The 16,716-nt window shown below is 52.2% G+C and overlaps 1 protein-coding gene across 2 annotated transcripts in view; it reads left to right on the plus strand.

Moving 5' to 3' along the window:
* The window catches only part of MST1R (macrophage stimulating 1 receptor), a 52,222-nt gene that overhangs the window by 11,674 nt on the left and 23,832 nt on the right, over positions 1-16,716 (plus strand). For both annotated transcript variants that reach the window (XM_043518371.1, XM_038410960.2), the window contains exon 3: positions 16,197-16,385. In XM_043518371.1, coding sequence (XP_043374306.1) covers positions 16,197-16,385 — 189 coding nt within the window. The remainder of the gene's footprint in view (positions 1-16,196; positions 16,386-16,716) is intronic.

The raw sequence follows: 16,716 nt of genomic DNA on the forward strand, positions 1-16,716 counted from the left end.
CATTATATAGGTAAAACTATATAGCTACCTCCTTTAACTCAGTACCTCTAGGTAACAAAATTTAACCAATCATGCACTGGCTCCTATGTTTTCTCCTCCCTGCTCAACTCTTTATATTTTATCTCTCATGCCCAAATTGTAACTTAAGATCTTCTGTGTTTGTGCAGATGGTCAGCGTAAATTCACTTGTCAGAGTTTATCTTATCTATTTTACCAATTCTTGGGGTCTTTCTGTTTCCTCCCTAAACTTCCCAGTGCCTGGGTGTGTCTAGTTTACAACCCTTGGTGTTTCAGAGTAGCAGCCGTGTTAGTCTGTATTCGCAAAAAGAAAAGGAGTACTTGTGGCACCTTAGAGACTAACAAATTTATTAGAGCATAAGCTTTCGTGAGCTACAGCTCACTTCATCGGATGCATTTGGTGGAAAAAACAGAGGAGAGATTTATATACACACACACACACACACAGAGAACATGAAACAATGGGTTTATCATACACACTGTAAGGAGAGTGATCACTTAAGATAAGCCATCACCAACAGCATGGGGGGGAAGGAGGAAAACCTTTCATGGTGACAAGCAGGTAGGCTAATTCCAGCAGTTAACAATATCAGAGGAACAGTGGGGGGTGGGGTGGGAGGGAGAAATACCATGGGGAAATAGTTTTACTTTGTGTAATGACTCATCCATTCCCAGTCTCTATTCAAGCCTAAGTTAATTGTATCCAGTTTGCAAATTAATTCCAATTCAGCAGTCTCTCGTTGGAGTCTGTTTTTGAAACTTTTTTGTTGAAGGATAGCCACTCTTAGGTCTGTGATCGAGTGACCAGAGAGATTGAAGTGTTCTCCAACTGGTTTTTGAATGTGATAATTCTTGACGTCTGATTTGTGTCCATTCATTCTTTTACGTAGAGACTGTCCAGTTTGGCCAATGTACATGGCAGAGGGGCATTGCTGGCACATGATGGCATATATCACATTGGTAGATGCGCAGGTGAACGAGCCTCTGATAGTGTGGCTGATGTGATTAGGCCCTATGATGGTATCCCCTGAATAGATATGTGGACAGAGTTGGCAACGGGCTTTGTTGCAAGGATAGGTTCCTGGGTTAGTGGTTCTGTTGTGTGGTGTGTGCTTGCTGGTGAGTATTTGCTTCAGATTGGGGGGCTGTCTGTAAGCAAGGACTGGTCTGTCTCCCAAGATCTGAGAGAGCGATGGCTCGTCCTTCAGGATAGGTTGTAGATCCTTGATGATGCGTTGGAGAGGTTTTAGTTGGGGGCTGAAGGTGATGGCTAGTGGCGTTCTGTTGTTTTCTTTGTTGGGCCTGTCCTGTAGTAGGTGACTTCTGGGTACTCTTCTGGCTCTGTCAATCTGTTTCTTCACTTCAGCAGGTGGGTATTGTAGTTGTAGGAATGCATGATAGAGATCTTGTAGGTGTTTCTCTCTGTCTGAGGGGTTGGAGCAAATGCGGTTATATCGTAGCGCTTGGCTGTAGACAATGGATCGAGTGGTATGATCTGGATGAAAGCTAGAGGCATGTAGGTAGGAATAGCGGTCAGTAGGTTTCCGATATAGGGTGGTGTTTATGTGACCATCGCTTATTAGCACCGTAGTGTCCAGGAAGTGGATCTCTTGTGTGGACTGGTCCAGGCTGAGGTTGATGGTGGGATGGAAATTGTTGAAATCATGGTGGAATTCCTCAAGAGCTTCTTTTCCATGGGTCCAGATGATGAAGATGTCATCAATGTAGTGCAAGTAGAGTAGGGGCATTAGGGGACGAGAGCTGAGGAAGCGTTGTTCTAAGTCAGCCATAAAAATGTTGGCATACTGTGGGGCCATGCGGGTACCCATCGCAGTGCCGCTGATTTGAAGGTATACATTGTCACCAAATGTGAAATAGTTATGGGTCAGGACAAAGTCACAAAGTTCTGCCACCAGGTTAGCCGTGACAGTATCGGGGATACTGTTCCTGACGGCTTGTAGTCCATCTTTGTGTGGAATGTTGGTGTAGAGGGCTTCTACATCCATAGTGGCTAGGATGGTGTTTTTAGGAAGATCACCAATGGACTGTAGTTTCCTCAGGAAATCGGTGGTGTCTCGAAGATAGCTGGGAGTGCTGGTAACGAAGGGCCTGAGGAGGGAGTCTACATAGCCAGACAATCCTGCTGTCAGGGTGCCAATGCCTGAGATGATGGGGCGTCCAGGATTTCCAGGTTTATGGATCTTGGGTAGCAGATAGAATACCCCAGGTCGGGGCTCCAGGGGTGTGTCTATGCAGATTTGTTCTTGTGCTTTTTCAGGGAGTTTCTTGAGCAAATGCTGTAGTTTCTTTTGGTAACTCTCAGTGGGATCAGAGGGTAATGGCTTGTAGAAAGTGGTGTTGGAGAGCTGCCTAGTAGCCTCTTGTTCATACTCCGACCTATTCATGATGACGACAGCACCTCCTTTGTCAGCCTTTTTGATTATGATGTCAGAGTTGTTTCTGAGGCTGTGGATGGCACTGTGTTCTGCATGGCTGAGGTTATGGGGTAAGCGATGCTGCTTTTCCACAATTTCAGCTCGTGCACGTCGGCGGAAGCAGTCTATGTAGAAATCCAGGCTGCTGTTTCGACCTTCAGGAGGAGTCCACCCAGAATCCTTCTTTTTGTAGTGTTGGCAGGAAGGTGTCTGTGGGTTAATATGTTGGTCAGAGGTGTGTTGGAAATATTCCTTGAGTCTGAGACGTCGAAAATAGGATTCTAGGTCACCACAGAACTGTATCATGTTCGTGGGGGTGGAGGGGCAAAAGGAGAGGCCCCGAGATAGGACAGATTCTTCCGCTGGGCTAAGAGTATAGTTGGATAGATTAACAATATTGCTGGGTGGGTTACGGGAACCATTGTTGTGGCCCCTTGTGGCATATAGTAGTTTAGATAGCTTAGTGTCCTTTTTCTTTTGTAGAGAATCAAAGTGTGTTTTGTAAATGGCTTGTCTAGTTTTTGTAAAGTCCAGCCACGAGGAAGTTTGTGTGGAAGGTTGGTTCTTTATGAGAGTATCCAGTTTTGAGAGCTCATTCTTAATCTTTCCCTGTTTGCTGTAGAGGATGTTGATCAGGTGGTTCCGCAGTTTCCTTGAGAGTGTGTGGCTCTTGAGAGAGCATAGCATTGGCACCCTGACAGCAGGATTGTCTGGCTATGTAGACTCCCTCCGCAGGCCCTTCGTTACCAGCACTCCCAGCTATCTTCGAGACACCACCGATTTCCTGAGGAAACTACAGTCCATTGGTGATCTTCCTAAAAACACCATCCTAGCCACTATGGATGTAGAAGCCCTCTACACCAACATTCCACACAAAGATGGACTACAAGCCGTCAGGAACAGTATCCCCGATACTGTCACGGCTAACCTGGTGGCAGAACTTTGTGACTTTGTCCTGACCCATAACTATTTCACATTTGGTGACAATGTATACCTTCAAATCAGCGGCACTGCGATGGGTACCCGCATGGCCCCACAGTATGCCAACATTTTTATGGCTGACTTAGAACAACGCTTCCTCAGCTCTCGTCCCCTAATGCCCCTACTCTACTTGCGCTACATTGATGACATCTTCATCATCTGGACCCATGGAAAAGAAGCTCTTGAGGAATTCCACCATGATTTCAACAATTTCCATCCCACCATCAACCTCAGCCTGGACCAGTCCACACAAGAGATCCACTTCCTGGACACTACGGTGCTAATAAGCGATGGTCACATAAACACCACCCTATATCGGAAACCTACTGACCGCTATTCCTACCTACATGCCTCTAGCTTTCATCCAGATCATACCACTCGATCCATTGTCTACAGCCAAGCGCTACGATATAACCGCATTTGCTCCAACCCCTCAGACAGAGAGAAACACCTACAAGATCTCTATCATGCATTCCTACAACTACAATACCCACCTGCTGAAGTGAAGAAACAGATTGACAGAGCCAGAAGAGTACCCAGAAGTCACCTACTACAGGACAGGCTCAACAAAGAAAACAACAGAACGCCACTAGCCATCACCTTCAGCCCCCAACTAAAACCTCTCCAACGCATCATCAAGGATCTACAACCTATCCTGAAGGACGAGCCATCGCTCTCTCAGATCTTGGGAGACAGACCAGTCCTTGCTTAGAGACAGCCCCCCAATCTGAAGCAAATACTCACCAGCAACCACACACCACACAACAGAACCACTAACCCAGGAACCTATCCTTGCAACAAAGCCCGTTGCCAACTCTGTCCACATATCTATTCAGGGGATACCATCATAAGGCCTAATCACATCAGCCACACTATCAGAGGCTCGTTCACCTGCGCATCTACCAATGTGATATATGCCATCATGTGCCAGCAATGCCCCTCTGCCATGTACATTGGCCAAACTGGACAGTCTCTACGTAAAAGAATGAATGGACACAAATCAGACGTCAAGAATTATAACATTCAAAAACCAGTTGGAGAACACTTCAATCTCTCTGGTCACTCGATCACAGACCTAAGAGTGGCTATACTTCAACAAAAAAGTTTCAAAAACAGACTCCAACGAGAGACTGCTGAATTGGAATTAATTTGCAAACTGGATACAATTAACTTAGGCTTGAATAGAGACTGGGAATGGATGAGTCATTACACAAAGTAAAACTATTTCCCCATGGTATTTCTCCCTCCCACCCCACCCCCCACTGTTCCTCTGATATTCTTGTTAACTGCTGGAATTAGCCTACCTGCTTGTCACCATGAAAGGTTTTCCTCCTTCCCCCCCCTGCTGTTGGTGATGGCTTATCTTAAGTGATCACTCTCCTTACAGTGTGTATGATAAACCCATTGTTTCATGTTCTCTGTGTGTGTGTATATAAATCTCTCCTCTGTTTTTTCCACCAAATGCATCCGATGAAGTGAGCTGTAGCTCACGAAAGCTTATGCTCTAATAAATTTGTTAGTCTCTAAGGTGCCACAAGTACTCCTTTTCTTTTTGCGAACCCTTGGTGTTATAACTCTTCTTAGGCGCATTCCTGAGGTGGGGGCACCTTCGCAGCAGTTAAGCATTTTTCCCCCTTAATTTTAGTGGTGATATCCCTGAGTTTCACCCAAGGCTGGTTTAGTATGGAGTGAGTTAAATCTCAGACCTACACCCAGCTCTCCTACCCTTCTCTCTTGGGAGTGCCACCTCAGATGGAATAGTGACTCCAGCCCTTGGGTTGATCTTCCCAGCACTCTCTCAGATCCAGCCATGCTTCAGTGGGCTGCCTGGGTCTCAAACCGAACCCAAACCCTGTCCCAGGTCGAGAAGTGGGCAGGGCACCATCCGTATTATCCCATCTCTGACCTTGGCTGGGGCAGCAGTGGGGCTGCAGGTCAGGACTGAGCAGCGCCAGCAGAGCTGAGTGCAGGAGGCAGGTGGCTCACGCCATTAGCTTGTCATCGTCCTGATCCCTAAATCTCCTCTCTCTCCCTGTTCGGAAACAAGCAGATGACTGAAGAGAGGCAGCGAGTCGTCCAGCTGCCAGGGAGCGGGGCAGAAACTGGCCTCCTGAAGGCTGGCCGGAGTGCTCATTAGAGAGCTGGGCTGCATGGAGGGGCTGACGACCAAGGCAAGCCCAGAGTAAGAGGAAAAGCAAGCTCCCCAGAGTAGGACACTCAGTTCTCCCCAGTGACTCCGGCAGGGTCAGTTCCCAGCTGGCCCCTCGCTGCATTTCTGGCTTGGCCTGGATCTTCGGTTCAGCCTTTGCTATGGCCTGAGGGGAAAATCCCTAGTAGGGGTGCAAGGAGGGGTCTGGGCCTGTGACTCAGAGAGAGAAGCTGTCTCCTGTCCAGTGCAGGATGAACAAGAATTGCTAGGATTCTGCCAGACATGCCCAGGGAGGCTGCACCATGGGGGAAGGTAACAAGTGCAGGTGTGTGGCCAGGGGCCTCAGCACTGCCACAGTGGATAGGACGGGGAGGGGGTAGGTGGTGGCTCCCTACCCATGTAATCCCTCTCTGGCCTGACTGCACTTGCACTTCTTGGCGGTACCGCCCGGCATCACCATGCTCTGTTGCTGCAGCACTGGGGCATCGGCACCATCCTTGCAGACTGGTGGCATTGTTCTAAGCCATTTGGACAGCGAGCTGCGGGATATGAAAACCCAGGATCAAGCCAGTGCTGAGCTCCAGGGAGCAGGGACAGAGCAGGCATGGAGGGAGGCTGGTTGCCTGCAACTTACCCGGTGCAGACGCAGACAGGGTGTGTAGCCTGCTGCATGTTTGCTGTCTCTGATTAGCCCTCACCACTGCACCTGGGAACTGCCCCATCTGGATGTTCCTACTGCAAGCCTCTCAGCAGGTGACTGGGTGACACTTGGCACAGTTAGTCACGGGGGATTTGTAACCTTGTGTTTGGCGCATTGGCCTTGTTAAGTCAGGGACAACAGTGCCAGGTCTCAGAGTAACAGCCGTGTTAGTCTGTATTCGCAAAAAGAAAAGGAGTACTTGTGGCACCTTAGAGACTAACAAATTTATTAGAGCATAAGCTTTCGTGAGCTACAGCTCACTTCATCGGATGCATTTGGTGGAAAAAACAGAGGAGAGATTTATATAGACACACAGAGAACATGAAACAATAGGTTTATCATACACACTGTAAGGAGAGTGATCACTTAAGATAAGCCATCACCAGCAGCAGGGGGGGGAAAGGAGGAAAACCTTTCATGGTGACAAGCAAGGTAGGCTAATTCCAGCAGTTAACAAGAATATCAGAGGAACAGTGAGGGGTGGGGTGGGGGGGGGGGGAGAAATACCATGGGGAAATAGTTTTACTTTGTGTAATGACTAATCCATTCCCAATCTCTATTCAAGCCTAAGTTAATTGTATCCAGTTTGCAAATTAATTCCAATTCAGCAGTCTCTTGTTGGAGTCTGTTTCTGAAGCTTTTTTGTTGAAGGATAGCCACTCTTAGGTCTGTAATCGAGTGACCAGAGAGATTGAAGTGTTCTCCAACTGGTTTTTGAATGTTATAATTCTTGACGTCTGATTTGTGTCCATTCATTCTTTTACGTAGAGACTGTCCAGTTTGGCCAATGTACATGGCAGAGGGGCATTGCTGGCACATGATGGCATATATCACATTGGTAGATGCGCAGGTGAACGAGCCTCTGATAGTGTGGCTGATGTGATTAGGCCTTATGATGGTATCCCCTGAATAGATATGTGGACAGAGTTGGCAACGGGCTTTGTTGCAAGGATAGGTTCCTGGGTTAGTGGTTCTGTTGTGTGGCGTGTGGTTGCTGGTGAGTATTTGCTTCAGATTGGGGGGCTGTCTGTAAGCAAGGACTGGCCTGTCTCCCAAGATCTGTGAGAGTGATGGGTCGTCCTTCAGGATAGGTTGTAGATCCTTGATGATGCGTTGGAGAGGTTTTAGTTGGGGGCTGAAGATGATGGCTAGTGGCGTTCTGTTATTTTCTTTGTTGGGCCTGTCCTGTAGTAGGTGACTTCTGGGTACTCTTCTGGCTCTGTCAATCTGTTTCTTCACTTCAGCAGGTGGGTATTGTAGTTGTAGGAATGCATGATAGAGATCTTGTAGGTGTTTGTCTCTGTCTGAGGGGTTGGAGCAAATGCGGTTATATCGTAGAGCTTGGCTGTAGACAATGGATCGAGTGGTATGATCTGGATGAAAGCTAGAGGCATGTAGGTAGGAATAGCGGTCAGTAGGTTTCCGATATAGGGTGGTGTTTATGTGACCATAGCTTATTAGCACCGTAGTGTCCAGGAAGTGGATCTCTTGTGTGGACTGGTCCAGGCTGAGGTTGATGGTGGGATGGAAATTGTTGAAATCATGGTGGAATTCCTCAAGAGCTTCTTTTCCATGGGTCCAGATGATGATGTCATCAATGTAGCGGAAGTAGAGTAGGGGCATTAGGGGACGAGAGCTGAGGAAGCGTTGTTCTAAGTCAGAAAATAACAGAACGCCACTAGCCATCACCTTCAGCTCCCAACTAAAACCTCTCCAACGCATCATCAAGGATCTACAACCTATCCTGAAGGACGACCCATCACTCTCACAGATCTTGGGAGACAGGCCAGTCCTTGCTTACAGACAGCCCCCCAATCTGAAGCAAATACTCACCAGCAACCACACACCACACAACAGAACCACTAACCCAGGAACCTATCCTTGCAACAAAGCCCGTTGCCAACTCTGTCCACATATCTATTCAGGGGATACTATCATAGGGCCTAATCACATCAGCCACACTATCAGAGGCTAGTTCACCTGCGCATCTACCAATGTGATATATGCCATCATGTGCCAGCAATGGCCCTCTGCCATGTACATTGGCCAAACTGGACAGTCTCTACGTAAAAGAATGAATGGATACAAATCAGACGTCAAGAATTATAACATTCAAAAACCAGTTGGAGAACACTTCAATCTCTCTGGTCACTCAATTACAGACCTAAGAGTGGCTATCCTTCAACAAAAAAGCTTCAAAAACAGACTCCAACGAGAGACTGCTGAATTGGAATTAATTTGCAAACTGGATACAATTAACTTAGGCTTGAATAGAGACTGGGAATGGATGAGTCATTACACAAAGTAAAACTATTTCCCCATGGTATTTCTCCCCCCCACCCCACCCCTCACTGTTCCTCTGATATTCTTGTTAACTGCTGGAATTAGCCTACCTTGCTTGTCACCATGAAAGGTTTTCCTCCTTTCCCCCCCCTGCTGCTGGTGATGGCTTATCTTAAGTGATCACTCTCCTTACAGTGTGTATGATAAACCTATTGTTTCACGTTCTCTGTGTGTCTATATAAATCTCTCCTCTGTTTTTTCCACCAAATGCATCCGCTGAAGTGAGCTGTAGCTCACGAAAGCTTATGCTCTAATAAATTTGTTAGTCTCTAAGGTGCCACAAGTACTCCTTTTCTTAGTGCCAGGTCTGGGGCTCTCCTAGCTGTAGGCTGAGTGCACACGTGCGAGAGGTGCTTCTAATTTAGGGTTCCGCTTGCGGCTGCTAATTGCCCTGTAATCTGACCCACTCCTCTGGATCCTCAGAGAGCTCAAATACCCCCGTGTCCTGCTCGCCGCAAGGCCAAATCGCTACTGGGTGCGGCATAACCACATTCTGCAATTCAGGCCTTAGAGATCTTCTGTCTGCGCCCGGGATCTCGGGCAGCAGGGGAATTGGGGCTGCAAAGAGGGTTGGGGAGGGGAGCACCCTGGAGATTGTGTTTGTAGGTACAGAAATACGAGGGGAATTAGTGCCAGCTTTTCTAGGGAGATGCAGCCAGGGAGGGCGAGCCCCGAGTTTCACCCTGCTGTGCCCTAGCCCTGCAGGCGTGTCTCAGACAGACCCCACCAGTGCTCTCCTGGAGCTGTGGTTAGGGATCTGGCCTGTGCTAGCATTCAGCTAACTGGCTGCAGCTCGCTTACATTCCCTGCCTAGAGTTCCAGGTTGGGTGGGCGTGTCCCATGCTCCATTCCCAGCCCAGCTGCTCCTAAGCAATGGAAGGAACAACTCCCCAGGGGCTGGTTAATGTTAATATTTAATAGGAGAGCTGAGAGACCTGCCCAGCGCTGGTCCCTGTGGATGTGACCCCAGAGCATTAAACGTGCCCTAAGTCACGCCGCACTGGGGTGAGGCCTGGGGATGGGAAGTCTCTGGGCTCACCTTGGTGGGCTGGAAGGCTATTTTCAGTCCTGATCACTGGCAGTAAAAAGCTTCCACGTTTTGGGTTGTGTTGGCAGGTATGGATTTTGTGTTGGGTCTGAGATGCTCCACCCTGTGGTCTGCCAGCATTGCAACCTCTTTACCCCTGTTGCCTCTGGCCCTTCCTAGCTCTGTCTCAGAGATGGTGCAGAGGTCAGTTTGCAGGCTGTGTCCCGCTCCCCCCGCGCCCGGGTACTGACTGACCCTGACTTTGGAGCTGGGAGTAGCATGTGGCATGAAACCCACAGGCCCCTCCTTGTGAGAGTGGCTGAGTGAAGGCCCCCAGGGTGAAGGAGCCTCGTGGCTATGTTTTCCTCCCTCAGTAGCTGCCACTCTCACTGGGTAGCATGTCTCAGCAATCCCATCTCTGTGCTGCAGATCTGGGGTGCCCGGAGCTGCTGACAGCGAAGGGCCGAGAGCATGGAACACAGCCCCTGACTGCAGTGATGGTGCCGTGCAGGGGTCTTGACTTGGAGCTCAGCCCGGGACCATGCCATGTGCATTCAGCATTCTGTGGCCAGGACAACTCTTGCTAGCCATCCCATAGCACTGCTGTATGGGGAGACCACCCTTGGGGCTGCTGCGATGGAACTATGATAGTGGAACTTGTGTGGCACAAATGCAGCTGAGCCCAACCCTTTGAAACCTTGGGATCTTCTCCAGCGGGCGGCATGTTGTTGTCTGAGTGCACTGGGCAGCAAGTGCCTTGTACAAGTCCAGGGCCCAATTCCATGGAGTTTCAGCCCATCTGAGTTTCCTGGCAGTCTGACAGAAACAGAGTGTGCCATCTGCTGAAACCTGATTAATTCTCACACTGAGGGTGTCTCTATGCTGGGGCTGGAGGTGGGATTTCCAATCCCAGGAGACAGACCCATGCTGGCTCTGATTGAGCTAGAGGGCTAAAAACATCAGTGTAGTTGCTGCAGCATGGACAGTGGGACAGGCCACCCTCCCAAGTATGTACCTAGGATCTCGGATGAGATCATACTGGGGTGCCTGGCCCAATGTTCACACTGCTGTGACAAAGCTGCTGTTTTTAGCATGCTTCGCTTGACTACACACCAGGGCCAGTGGTGAGCAGGTGGCACATTGCTTCCCGGATGCGGAGCCGGGGCGTGGCTTATTTCTGACCCACCTGGAGGGGAAAGCAAGGAGTCAGGTTCCGGGGAACGAGTGCCCCCCAGAGGAGGCTGCCCCAGCATCGCCTCTGACTTTGTCCAGTACGGTGGTTCTCCTGGGGTGACACCTGCATGCTTACAGTGAGACAACGTAGGCCAGTTCTCATTTCATGTGCGCGCACACAGCGGACACTCTGCTCTGGCAGGATCCAGGCCAGCTCCCCCTTTCCTATTCCCTAGTGCTAGGCGCTTCTTGGCACCCTTTCTCTCCCCTGCAGACTTCATAACCCTCTCCAAGTTCCTCCCCAGGCAGCGTGCTGCTCTGCTCCCTCACCTGGAGCCGATACCCATGTCTGGCTTGGTGCTGGGGCAGCTCGGGGAGATCAGTCTATCCAGTAGCGCTTCAGCTTGCACAGGCGCTAAGTATCGGGGAGGCTGTTTTGGAGCCACGGGGCTATGGCAGTGTGAATGGCTTTGTTCTCCTTGGAGCCCCAGGAGGAAATGTTCGGTGGTGTCAGGTGACCTTGGGCTTGGGAAGGGTGTGTGTGTGTGTGTGGAGGTGCAAACTAGTCTCCTGGATTCCAGGCTAAGCCCCATCATGGATTCGCTTCCAGGGCCCGAGGCAGTGGAGAGGCTTCCGTGTGGGTGTGGGACACTGCCAGGGGGTTTGTGCACATTCCCCAGGCTTGCCAGAGAAGAAGGGTGAGGCCTAAGTCACCCCACAGCTGACTGTGCCAGATTTAAAAACACAGGGTCCTGTTCTAAGCTGTGGAGCTGCCGGGTCAGGAGCTGTGTGGTGCTGTCGGTCCCATGCTCTGAGCAGCTCGAGACAGGTCGTCTTGGCTGGTCCTTAGCTCAGGGCTGGGTGGTGTCTCCGTGGAAGCTGGTACGGTGCAGCCCCAGGGGTTGTGTGGTGTGGCTGATCTGGGGGGTTGCTGTGGTCTCCATGTGCGTTCCTGGGAATGATCCTTGTCACGCTTGGGAGCTGGTCTGGGGGCAGGCAGCATGGGATGGACGTGGCTCTGCAACCAGTGCTCAGAGCCAGGGCTGGCAGCAGGGGAGGGACATTGTTCTGCGACTCCAGTGCTCAGAGCCAGGGCTGGCAGTCTGGCCTATTGGGAAGGCTACCCAGCATTTCCTATTATAAGACCCCATTGTCAGTTACTTATAACTTTGCCAAATTTTAACCATTTGGGCTTAATTTTCCATGCCCTGTGTCTTCTGCAGCCTGAATTTTGTTGGGAATTTCCAGCCAAAATGATCAAGCTGTTTCCAAGAATGAGGCTGGGGAAATACATGCTGTGTTGCCCAGGGGCGGCGAAGTGGCATTTAAAGAGGGGGGCCAGAACCTCCCCCCTTCTCCTCCCACAGGAGAAACTGCACTATCCAGGGCCTCCCCTCTCTTCCCACTGGAGGGACCAGATCTCTCCCCTCGTTGTCTATGGCCATTGTGCCATGGGCCTTCCCGCCCCGTCCTCCACAGGGCTTGTCTGCACTCTGCCATGGAGCAGTTTGTGGGGATTGTGAATTGAGTATTAACACATCAGGATCTCCACGGGGCCAGTTAGTGCTCTGCAGCTCACCTCCTCCCCCACTCCCTTGGTAGACGGGTCTGCAGTGTGTCTCCCAGAAATCCTAGGCAGCTGGCTAGTTTGCCTGTAGCTGGAGCAGCCCGTTTCCATGTGGTCAGCTGAGGTTTTGCATGCAACCTTTTGCATGGCCAGTTCTAGTGGCCCCATGCTTTGGAGCAGGGACGTGACGTGGGGTCGCCGCGTGTCAGGGAGGTGCCTTTTGTTGTCCCCAGGAAAATCCTCCCACACTTGGCTAGTTCGAAGAGTTTTAACATTACAGTTCAAACATGCTCACACGTGCTCTCCCTCACTGAGTGTGCTCCATCGCCCCAGTGCTGCCCAGTCTGCACAGCCACCTTTCTATTGAGCATCAGATGCTCCTGCCCAGGCCGCAGGGGGTGGGCAGAGCTGTTTCTGGCCCCAGCCGGGCTCAGGGATCGAGGGCAGGAGCTGAGCCCTCAGGCGCTTTCAGAGCCCCCATGCTGGCAACCAGGCCCTGGGGAGCAGGAAGCTGAGTTGAATGCGGAGAGGCAAGAGCCAGTCCTGGGGAGCAGGGGAAGGAGTAACCTGGGAGCAGGAGTCTGAGGATAGGGGGGGGAGACTGGGCCTGGAATGCGGGTGTGGGAGACTGGGGCTGGGGTGGGGAGAGGTCTAAGAGCCACTGAGGGAGGCATTTGGGTCAGATGAGGGGCTGGAAGATTGGGACTGGTTGGACAAGGAGAATGTGGGGGAGGGATAGAGACAGGTCTGACGAGGAGCTAGGTACAAGAGGAGAACTGGGACTGGCTAGGCCAAGAGACTTGGCCATGGAGCTGGCGAGGGGATTCAGTGGAGACAGGTTAGCTGAGGAGCCTGGGAAGGGATCTAGGGCATCAGCCCTGGGGATAGGAGAGAGACAGATTGGACAAGTAGCTGGAGGAGGGACTGGGACTGGCTGGACAAGGAGACAGGGACTGGGATGAGAAGCCTGAGGACTGGAGACAGCCTGGGTAGGCAAGAAGCCAGGGTGGGGAAGAGACAGGACTGGGACAGGTTGGAGGGGATGGGACAGCTTGGGAAAAATGTCAGAAGAGTCTGGGCTCCCCTCCAAGCCCAGGAATGGAAGCAGAGATCCCTGCATCTCACCGTTCCTCTACCACCAGCAGCTAACTGGGAGCCCCCAGCAAAGCGTGCGTCTCATCCTCCTGGCCTGGGAGAGGATGACGACCTACTACTGATGTGGGTTGCTCCAGGGGCAGAGGTCTGTGCAGTGCGTCTAACAGTCCCAACCCTGCTGGTGACCCATCTGGGGCTCAGTATGATGCCACAAGATGGCATTTCTGGATTTGCAGTTTGCTTTTTGAAAGCCTTTGGCCCCTTGTGTATGTGCATTAGGACACAGCCGTGACACGCTCACCCGCGGGGAAGCAGGACGGCAGTCCTGTAATTAAAGACTGCACCGTAACGCAGTCACCCCAGGGGCCGAATTCAAGGTGCACGGGTGCCCTTTAATGTCCTGTTTCCTAACGTCTGAAGGCCGGGCTGTGTAACCTCCCTGGTGTTCCTGTGCCATGGTTTGTCGTGTGCTGCGCTGCGAAGATGGGAAGTGCTTGCGACAGGAGTCCCATCGGGAGCCCCTCCTGCAGCTCTTACTGCTCCCCCAGGGGGACTCTGTGTCTGCAAGTAGCAGAGCATAGCTGGATTTTTTTCTAAGCAGGTGCAGATGTGTAGGGGGAAGCTCCCCACGCCGGAAGAATCAGAGGTGGTGAACTTCAGCCCCTGGAGGCTGTGAAATGCTGCGGGTGGCTGGGGCATGGAGGGGGGTGATGAGGCGAGGCGGAGGCTGTTTGGGATAGGGCGCAGCAGGGCAGCCCTTTGCCTCGTGACTGGGTAGAGGAGGGGGTGGGCCGGAATGTGTCTGCAGCTGCACAGCTACGGCGCTGCGGCTGTGCCCCGGTAGAGCTGCAGCCTAGACACTTCCTGTGACAGCTAAGGGGTTTTCCCATGGCTGGAGTGAATCCAGCTCTCCGAGAGGTGGTAGCTAGATAAAGGGAGAATTCTGTTGGCCTAGCTGTGTCTGCACTGGGGGTTAGGCCAGCATAACTACCGTGATTGGGGTGACGGTTTCTCAGCCAAGTGCCATCGCTGGGACAATTGGATTTTTAAGTGTAGCCCAGCCTGAGGCTGTATACTGAGCCCTGATCTCAGCTGGACTCCTTGCCTCTCCCCGGTTTTCATCTCCTGGGGGTTCTGCCCTGGAGGGAATGGGAACCCACCACGTTTCCTGGGAGTGTGATGGAAAATCCTTCCTCCACAGACACAGAGGCTGCTGTGGCCTTTCAGTCCAGCTTCATCTCCTTCCTTCCACTATTGTGCATTGCATGGTCAGGCCAAGTCCTTTGCCTCAAGCCCCTACTTTGGGAGTGGAAGGACACTGAGTCTGAGCTCTTGCCAGATGTCTTGTCCATTTCCCGAAAGCGCCTGGCATGAGCTCATGCTCTGTTTACAGACGGCCACCCTCCTCTTCCACAGCAGCTGCCTGGAGCTGTGCGAGTCCCAAAGGCAGGGAAATTGGGCTGCCTGCTCCCGCCGGGTCAGGTGCTGATGCACGTGGAGGAAGGGGTGGATGTTATGACTCCAGGGCGAGACAGCTGAGTTGCGTAAGCGAGAGGCAAACAGGCCTTAAGTTAGGAGCTGCCCGTGGACTCTACAACGGGATAGCAAATGGTACACAGCCAACGCGAGGCAGGACAGAAGCTCTGCGTCCTCATCTCTGGGACCTCTGGCTGTAGCCAGAGGGGGCTTTGCTTCCTATGACCCCAGTCCTGAATGTCCCATCACAGGCTTAATGTGCCACTCTGCTCCGATTGTAATCTTCACCAGTGTGTTCTGACCCACCTGCTGGTGCCAGTGGTCCCTCCTGCCCCTGGGGTGACTAGCTAGCAGGGCCCTAGCAGTAGTGGCCTCACCCCCAGGGATGGCCTGCATCAGATCCCATGGAGCCTCCCTGTAGGGCGGTCCGTGCCAGGCCCATGGATGTGGCTCTAGGCCAGGCAATGGAGACGGGTTTCCAAGGGCGCTGCTATGTGACCCAGAACATTGAGGACATTTGTCCTTCTCCTCCCTGTCCGTCCTACGCCCTGATCATCAGCTTCCTTTGGGAGGCCTTGGCGCTGGCAGCTCAGGTTCGGTTCGCTGGCTGCAGGGCCCAGGGCAGGAGGTCTCCATCCGGCAGTGTGTGTGTCACAAGTTTCCCGGGCTGGGAAACTCTGGGATCAAGGCAGGGAGTTTGCCTGTTATCCCAAGAGAGACTTCTTTGCAGGGGAAACGGCTCTAAAATTGCCCGGGAGCCGCCGACATGGCGTTCATCCAAATGCCCAGGAGCTGCTGCTGGTTCCCCTGCAGCTGCCGGCAATATCTGTTCCTTAGCAGGATCTCTTGTCTTCAGCTTAACAGCTGGACCTGTGGCTAGGTTTCTCTCGATGCTGGTGATCCCCAGCTGGCCCGGGCTTCTGCAGAAACGGGGGCTGGAGATTAGGGGAATCCCCTGCTCCTCGCCCAGCCAGCGCCAAGTCCAAAGGTTACCCACACCCGCAGGTGCCAAGTTCTGTGTAGCTCCATGGGTGATGTTCTGGGCCAATCATTTACTTAGGATGGCTCATGGATGGCTGTCAGAGGGAGCAGCGAGTGGCAGGGCGGGGGCAGTGGCCCCAGATGCAGTGGGAGCACTGGCAGGTCCATGTGTGACACCGGGCAGCTGTGGGGGGAGGAAGATGGGGGGTGGGGGAGTTGCTGCAGGGAGCTAATACTGTGTGATGTCCCAGGTGAACCTCTCATCTCCGGTGGTGGATACCAGCTGCTGGAACAAGCCCACCCTGGTCACCATGGCCCCCTACAAGGTGGATCTGTTCAATGGGCACATGGCCGGAGTTCTGCTAACTTCGATCTTCGTGGAGGCCCAGGGCAATGTGACGGTCGCCCACCTGGGCACGGCGGAGGGGCGCATCATGCAGGTAGACTTGGCTCCACGGCTGTGCCCTGTCTCCATTCCCGGGGACTGCAATGCCAGCCCCTCCAGCAGGGGGTGACGTGCCCTGGGATGCTCCAGCGGTTTCCAAAGCCCACACAGGCCATCCATCCTGTGGAACTGACACGGGCCGGATGAAATGGGGTGAATCATGCCTGGACTTGGGGCTCTGTGGCTGACTGCCAGTTACAATGACCCGTGAGACTGACTGGACTGTGCCCAATCCAAAGCACCTCTCCATTCCTTGCCCTGGCGCTATTGTCTTGCTGCCACTACTGTAGCCTCTCCGTGCCACTGGCTGGGCCTGGAGGAGGCAG

This window comes from Dermochelys coriacea, chromosome 7, assembly GCF_009764565.3.
Source record: "Dermochelys coriacea isolate rDerCor1 chromosome 7, rDerCor1.pri.v4, whole genome shotgun sequence".
NCBI lineage: Eukaryota > Metazoa > Chordata > Testudines > Dermochelyidae > Dermochelys > Dermochelys coriacea.